We start from the raw sequence: 8,318 nt of genomic DNA on the forward strand, positions 1-8,318 counted from the left end.
CAGTGTGAATCAGTCACACACACCCTTACTTGGGTAAGAAGGCTTAATTATACCTGTCTTCAAAAGGTTATTAGAAATGGAGGTGAAGAGTTCAGAGATGGACATCAAGAACAATCAGTAGAAATACTTTATGTGGAGAGAGTGGAAAAATTAAATCACCTATCTTAAAAATAGGTAGGATAGAAAAACACTGGGAAAGCAGATGAAACTATTAATATTTTCTTACAATACTGGAATTAAGTTAAAAGACAGCAAGCTTCAAGGCAACATCAACAAAAAAAACCCCACCGTTTGGTACTTGAAGTCTGTACACGGATTTCATTGCTACAAGATGCATTGCAGCATTCAGATAACTGCTAGCTATTACATAAGTCACAAAATAAAGAGCATTGAATTGAAGGAGGGCATGCTTATACAGAAACTAAAGTTTTGAAACTAATATAAACCATGATGTTCCTTGGCATGAAACAATCTCCAGTTATTGTGGGCAACTCTTTTGAGAGACTGTTTCTTTGCAGAAACCTAATACGGAGTTTTTTCCTAAAACTTTCTGAAGTACATAGTCAAGACGACTGCTGATATCAGACTTGAAAAACTACTTCTAGAGTCTAGTTAGGAAATTCTTCGATTTCTGCTAATTGTCTTGAGTTGTAATGAAAACAGTCTCCCTCTAGATGCTGAAATTCTTGGCATGGGATTTAGGCTGTGGAAGAGGGAAGTTACAGGCTGCAACTTACGTTAGAATGAGACCTGCATGGAATAAAGGGATCTGTTAGCTTTCCTCTGCAGAGGACAGCTTAGACATGGGCAAATGTAAGGTCTTAGGTATGGCCTTAACATCAGAAGTGAATGCCTAAGATCCTCTTCTACAGTCTGTCTACATCTTATTGCTCCAGTGTCTGCATCTTTTGGACGAAGCTAAATGTCAATGAGAATCTTGGTTTTTAAGAAGGCAGAAGAAAATGTTGAAAAAGCAAACACTCGAAAGCAATTTTTTCCTTCAAAGAAAACGTTATTTGTCAGAAATGGTTCTGTTAGTTAAAATGGAGCTATTCTGGGATTGTCCTAGAGCAATGATAAAACACTAATAAGCTGTAATTCTCTGATCCGGTAAAACTCCCCTGAACTCAGTGAGGTTACACTATCACCAGCTTCGGGAGAATCAGCTCCGATCTAGCTGTGGTATAAATAGTTTAAAGACGTAACGTTGCAAATTTTAAAGCGGTTGCAAATGCCCCGTGATTTGTACAGAGCCACAGAAAACTTACGGAGTCCAGCTCCAGCTTGGTTCTGACACTTGGACCTAACGACAGCGGGGAAGCTACCCCGAGGGATGACCAGGCACCCGGGCTGGGATAGCGGGGGGCAGCACGCCCCGCTCCGGCGGGCGCCTTCGAACAGGAGAGGCTGCAAGGCTGGCTCCCGCCTCCCGCCGTGCCTCCAGCTCGTCTGCAGCTCGTTTCCAAGGGGCCCGGAGGAGGCGAAAGAGACCCCTGGTGGCACCGCTGACGGCTGGCCCCAGCGGCGCGGCCACCCTCGGTCCCCGGGGCGGCGGGCAGCGGCGCGGAGCCGGCCCCCGGAGCGCGGGCAGCGACGGGCGCCGCCCCGTGTCTCACCTGTCGATACTTATCACGCAGAGAGTCATGATGGAGGCCGTGCAGCACATGACGTCCATGGCGATGAAGACGTTGCAGAAGAGGCGCCCGAAGATCCACTCGCCGCCGATGAGGTCGGTCACGCTGACGAAGGGCATGACGGCCAGGGCCACCGAGAGGTCGGCCAGGGCCAGCGAGACGATGAGATAGTTGGAGGGCTGCCGCAGCTTCTTCACGAAGCAGACGGAGATGACCACCAGGCAGTTGCCGGCGATGGTCAGCAGGGTGATGAGGGAGAGGACGGCCCCGATGACAACTTTCTCCACGTTGCCGTAGCTGAGGATCTGCTCCCCGCACTGGGAGTCGTTGGCGGGGAGGGGGCTCGCCGTGGGCAGCGCCGACGGAGGGGGCGACGGGCCAAGCTTGGCCAGGCTGCGCGGGGGCCAGGAGCCGGCGATCATCCTGCCGCCGCTCAGCGCCCGCGGGTCCTCCAGGACCGAGGGCCGGAGGTTACCGTAGAGGTGACTGCCGTTGAGGGCGAGGACCATGTTGGCGTGAGCCGCCCATGAAGCCCCTCCGCCCGCTCGCCAGCTCTCCCCGCCGCCCGGGATGCTCGGGCTCCTCCTCGGGCCCCCGGCGCCGCCCGCCCCCTCGCCGCCGGCGGAGCGGCCCGCCGGGGGGCCCAGCCTTCAACTTCCCCCGGCGCAGCCGGGCTCGCCCACGGCGCTCCCCGGGCGGCCGGGGAGTGGGCTCGGCGCCATCACCCCCAGCCCGCGGGGAGAGGGGGGCGGGCGGGCGGGGGTGGCGGCCGCTCCCCGCCCACCCGCGCCCACCGCCCGCTCCCACCCGCGGCTGAGTCCTCCGACGGCGGCGGGGCGGGAGCCGCTCCGCCCCCCGCTCCCGCCTCCCGCTCCGAGCGGCAGCTGGGGGGGAGCCCCTTGGCCACAGCCCGTCTGCGCGGCGGCCTCGGGCGCCGGCTTCGCCTGCGCGGCTGCCCCGGGCGGGGGGCGCTTCGGGAAAGCCCCTATGTATGTGCGTGTGTGTGTACATAGGTAGATAGAGATCGATCGGTACGTCTGTAGGGCGCGCCCCGAGCAGGAGCGCCGGCAGGCTGAGCGTCTCCAGCCGGCGGCGGGTGGGCGCCCCGCAGCCCTGCCTCTCCCGCGGCTGCTCCAGAAGAGCCGCTGTCCCCGCTACGGAAATGTCCCTGCTGCCAGATTCGGGTCCGGCAGGAGCGTGACAGCTGCTTGGAGAATTAATAGTGGCCACTCTTGTAAGATCTACCCCCAGCGTGGTCACCTGTGAAGTATTTCTTTGTATCTTCAAGCTTACAGATTCTCCTTTCTACTAAATTAATGTGAATCCCATTATCTATATTCTATCTTTTATTAATATTTATATAGCATTATTTGCAATGTATGCATTTGCTGTTACATGTGTAATCCTTTTGGTAAAGTTAGAAACAGCAGCAAAATCCCTTTGAATTACCTGCTTTTCCTGCAGATTCCTTGGACTCTTTGATACTAGCCCATTGCTGGGACTTGCTAGATTTTTCCATTCTTTAAGTCATATTGTTGCCTCCACGTGGGGTGAAAACTAACAATTTGAATTGTCCATTACCAATGGGAGACCAGCAGTCAATAACACCTCTTAGTATAGTGACAGCTAGACAGGAAGTATCAAAACCAGGAAAGACTTGCTCCTGAGCATCCCTTCGTATTTCCAACAAGAGAAAGAAACCAGATGAACTAGAGAGAGGAAAACAAAAAGACCATTGACACCTAGTAACCATTGACCAATGTCAGCGACACCTGAATTAGGGGAGGTCTTGGCAGGTAGCAACATTATAGCAAGTTTTATTTAAGTATGCACCAGACAGAAGGAAGAACTCTGTGTGTGGCCCAGCAGGAAGAGGGGTTGCAGTATGAGCTCACATTGTACAGACACAAAAATCTGCTTTGAAAAAAGACCTAACAAGTACCCAGCTACTGGAAAAAAACTCATCTGACAGTCATAGGCACTATTGAAACATAAATCCATAGCAATTGAGTCTTCCATACTCAGCTCACAGAATTTCTTGTTTTTAATGAAATCTTCCATTCTGTCACCATCACCTGTTCTTGAGAGCAGGCTGCATTGGCCCAGCTCCCCTGTGAGCATGCACGGGGCTGAGGGGTTGGGGTCAGATGTGTCTGATGCAATCTGGGCACAGGCAGTCAGTCTCCTGTGGTCAGAAATGCAGCAGGCAGCGAGCAGGGTTTGGGAATTCAGTTGCTTGCTTTCCCTTCCACCCACCCCCCCATCTTGATTTGACTAAGGTAATGGAATAAACAAGTTTCACATGATAAGGATGAGATCTAGCTAGCTGGGCAGCTATTTGACCATTATCAAGCTGAAAGTGTTTTCCTTTTCGGTCATGTATTTTGCTACATGTTTTTACTTGCCTCACTGTGTCCACTGGCAATAAAAGCTTTCCCCGGTTAACCACCCAGAATGTGTTCATGAGCCTTGCGCTTCAGGTGACTTACCCCTCCAGGTGATAAAAGCAAGTCCCTTCTGCCAGCAAATCAAATATTAGGAAGAAAAAGATCTTTAGAAATGGAAAGAGTGCATCAAAGTGAAAGCATTAAGTCAAAACGTGGAGAAAGGAGAATATTTCCTTGTTGTGTGAATACATTTTTAAAAAATAGTGTCTGAAGTACAGCTAAGGAGATAAGAACTGGGTAAATTTTGTTCAAAATAGATTCGTATCATAAAAGCTGATAACATTGTACAGTTTAATACTCACTGTAAAAGAAATTTTTCAGTTGTTTAAAATGTCACTAAGGCAGAGCAAATTATAATCTGGTGCTTCCAGCAAATGTGTTGACACAGTTCATTAAATCAGTCATTCTTCTTGACAGCTTTTCAATACACTTTCTGGAACGTGACTCTATACTCAGTGGATGATACACAGGATCATTTGTGTGTTACTGTGACCCATTCCAACCTGAAGGAAGGATTTTAGCCTCATCTTTTGTTCTGTACCTTAAATACCCATACAGTTCATTAAAGTTAATCACCTGCTTTCTTTCCTTCTCAAAGGTCATGTTACTATTCTTTGTATTTACTCTTATAATCTTATCTTTGAGGAGACAAACCAATTTTAAGTCAATTTACATACTATTATAGAAAGGGGTTTATGTACTAGTGCAGAGAAAATAAGAAACCTTGGCAAGATGAAGCAGCTGATACTCTCTAAAACCTTTTCCTTGAAAGCTTTACATTAGGACACACCTAGAATAACATTCCAGTTTCCAGGTCTGGGCCGAATCTTGTGAGGTGCTTTCCTAGAGGGATTTAGAGGCTTTCACAGCCCCAGTGCCTGGGAAAGCAGAGAGCACCCATAGCTATATGAGACTACATATAGTCTATGCATTTAGAATAATGATATGTGAAGGTAGGAGTTGATCCTTCCAAGTGTACATTTTGCTTTTGTCTTCAGTGACCTTACTTACAAATTCTAACATGCTGTTCTAGACAGCATACAGAAATTAAACAAATGGCTGATTGGGTGTCAAAAATAACAAGCTGACATTTGTTCTCACCCTGCCGTCCCACCCCAAGATATTATTTCTTCACCTGCCATTATGCTTCAATAAATACCATCAAATCAGTTTTCTGGCTGAGCTTAGTAGCATCCTCTCCTTTGAGTAATTTAGGCTCTTTATGTCTAAAAGCCTCTTAGTATTTCTCTATACCCCCAATTCTGTGCTAAGACTCTTGCCCCTCATTCTTCATGCACTTACTGAAGTTAAATTATTTTGTTCACACCTGATAATGTACTTTATTTGCAAGTCTCATCTTTGATATTTCATTTTTGTTATGTAGAAGTGTTCCAGATTAGAGAGAAAAAAAATAAAAAGAAAAAAAAAAGGTAAGGGACCCTTTTTCTTTGCTTCTTTTTTCCTCTCCAAAACCAATTAACTTCTTTGTTCAATTTTTTCTCCCCTCCTCCAGAAATAGTGTTAATCTCATAACATCTGCATTTGTGATTTATACTAAGTATATAACAGAACAGTGTGTATTGGTATCAATTCTTTGCCCCCGTGTTAGTGAGGTAAAGTAAGATAGGCATCGTCAGAGCTAGCTAAGGAAATGCAGTTTTCCCAGCAAGTGTTGATTTAGTGAGACCAGACTGCCTCTATCAAAGTATTTGTGTTGAAAGAACTTGCACTAAATCCTGGATCTTTCACCCCTTTCCAGAAGAGTCTGTTGACACAGCAGGTCTTTGCTAACTTGGAGCACCCTGACTGAAACAGGTCAAGGAGTGCAGAGCAAGAGCTTCACCAGTGGAGGAGAAAGCATTGACAGCCAGGCACGGTAACTCGTTCCCCCACACAGCCACCTCTGGAAAACAACCACCGTGGCCATATTAGCACAAAAGCTTAAAGGTGCTGCTACATTCCCCTCCTTAAACAATTTGATTTTGGATGCATGGCAGGAAGCTAATACAAGATGAGTATGCAATGTAAGAAATAAACATAAGAAATTTTTCTTGCTCTTTTTCCTTTCTTATCATCCTCTTTTTTGTCCTTTCTTGCCTGAGCCAGTCTATCTTCATAAACTGTTGTTTTCATTTGTCTGTTGTATTTTTTTTTTCTTTCCTTTTGTTTTCATCTTCTTTTCTTGGAAACCAATAAAAGACTGGTGAGGACTTGCTGTTGGGAACAATAAATAAAGTATAGGTATATGTTTCTTCTGCCTTGGGGAAATACGTTGTCAAAATGTTTAGAATATTTTGTCAGAGACTGGTTAGAATTCCATGGACAAATATTACTGAAACCTCGATTTTCATTCCCAGCATGTACTGTTTAGCAAATAACAGTCTTGTCCAGCTTCTAGCAAAGATGTTGCAGCTGCAGTTTTCTTTTCTGCCTTTTCTTGTCTTTGTGAAAATAAATCATCACCACTCTGTGGCAGTAAAACAGAGAGGTAACCGTTCTCATCTTTGGCATTTCTTATCATTGTCAGAATAAATACTTGCATCTGTGCAACCTAAATACAAAATGATGTCTTCTCTTTTTACATTTAGCAAACACTAACAACAGCAAGCTGTCATCTGAACAGAAAACAAATAATTAAGGTGAAATTTATGCTAAAAAATCTGTATCGCTCAGAAAAACAGAGCTCACATCCCTGAAAATTCAGCCTGCACCTTTACAAAGGAGGTGAGGTTATGATAAAAGTGACTGTGACATTCATGTTACCGAGTTACTAAGACAGATGGTACCAAATAATACCTTAGTTCCCTAAAAGTGCTGAATGCAAACCTAAGGCAAAAAAATGTAAAATTGTGACCATGGGCTGTCCATTGAAAATATATCAAATTAATTTATAGGGTTTCTGCATAACAATTTGCTGAAAGGACTGCCTTGAGATCCCAGTTTATTGAGAAAGAAAACACCTGGAGGGAGGAGATCTGGCTTTACCAGGAGGACTTCAGGACACCAAAGAAAAAAGCACGTTAGAAGCTTGCAGCATAACAGTGAAAATCACAGAGCTATTTTAAGTAGGTCACTGGGGCTGGCCTAAACAAAAGCAGTAAGGTCTGAGTAATTAATGTAGGAAATCAGGTTGTACACTGGTCTGAGTACATGATTCCTGATACCTGATGCTGAAAGTGCTTCATACTCAGATTCTTACACCATTACGGCAAATAAGGTTCTGCAGATCTTCTGCATGAAGATCTGTTTAAATGTTCTCCATTTTAAGTGCTTGAGGAAAGCTTTGTTTTCTTGTGTATTGCCAGACACAAAGATGCGTAATCCTGTTTGATGTCTCTGAACACTGCTGTGGTAGAGCCATTCAAAAGTAACTCATACATGCTTATGGATTGCTTCTTAAAATCCTTAAGACAAATTAAATTAAGTTCCATCATACACTCAGTCAACGAAAATCTGGAATAATACCTCCAGCTCTTCCATTTTCACACACACTGAAGAAAAGTCTTGACAATACCATTCAGGCTATGCTGCTTGTTTGGCTGACAGTGAAGCAGTACTGATCTACTGTAATACCAAGCACCTTACAGATGTAGACAGGCTAAAACGGTGCTCCTTTACTGAAGTACCTTGACTCAACATTGTCAAGAACAGAATGCTGCCATAGGTGTGGCAAGAACAAAAGCAGTTTAGCAGCTGTTTTCTTCTCCCCTTTCAGGGTGATGTGTCTTTTCCCTGCCACAGCGATGTGACAGCTGTTGTGTGCCATCCCTCAAAGCTGCCCTGAACTCCTAGCCCAGTCTCTGCAGCCCACAACTGGCTTCTCTGCTGCCACCATCCCAGGTCTCCGTAACTCATCAGACAGCAAGGCCAGAAACGTGCTGAGAAGGCACTACCGTTTCTCAGTCATTCATCGCAAGCCATATGATCTCTGCGGTAGAAATGAGCCACAAGTCTGCAGGCACAGCGGGCATCAGCTGCACCAAGGACAGACCCCGTAAGCAGGGACATACCGGGAGGTGGCAGCATCAATGCCTCGGCCTGGGTTGGAAGCACTTTTGCCTCACTAAGCATCCAGAGCTCCAGACAGCTCACACACTGCCCTTTGTGAACAGGTAGCCCAGTGAAGAACGAGAAAGCTGAGGACCCCTGGCCTGGCCAGGGCCCTGGAGAGAGGCAGGAATCGCAGACCTGCTGTCTTCAACAGCTGCTCCAAGTCCCCAGACAAAAAAAGCCTAGT

At 46.3% G+C, this 8,318-nt stretch overlaps 1 protein-coding gene across 2 annotated transcripts in view; it reads right to left on the minus strand.

Annotated features, from left to right (window-relative positions):
• Window positions 1-7,946, minus strand: part of HTR7 (5-hydroxytryptamine receptor 7) — a 47,967-nt gene extending 40,021 nt beyond the window's left edge. For both annotated transcript variants that reach the window (XM_080401688.1, XM_080401689.1), the window contains exon 1: window positions 1,617-7,946. In XM_080401688.1, coding sequence (XP_080257814.1) covers window positions 1,617-2,143 — 527 coding nt within the window. In that variant the 5' untranslated portion in view covers window positions 2,144-7,946. The remainder of the gene's footprint in view (window positions 1-1,616) is intronic.
• Window positions 7,947-8,318: the final 372 nt, after the last annotated feature.

Source organism: Falco punctatus (genome assembly GCF_963210335.1).
Source record: "Falco punctatus genome assembly, chromosome: 9".
NCBI classification, from domain to species: Eukaryota; Metazoa; Chordata; class Aves; order Falconiformes; family Falconidae; genus Falco; species Falco punctatus.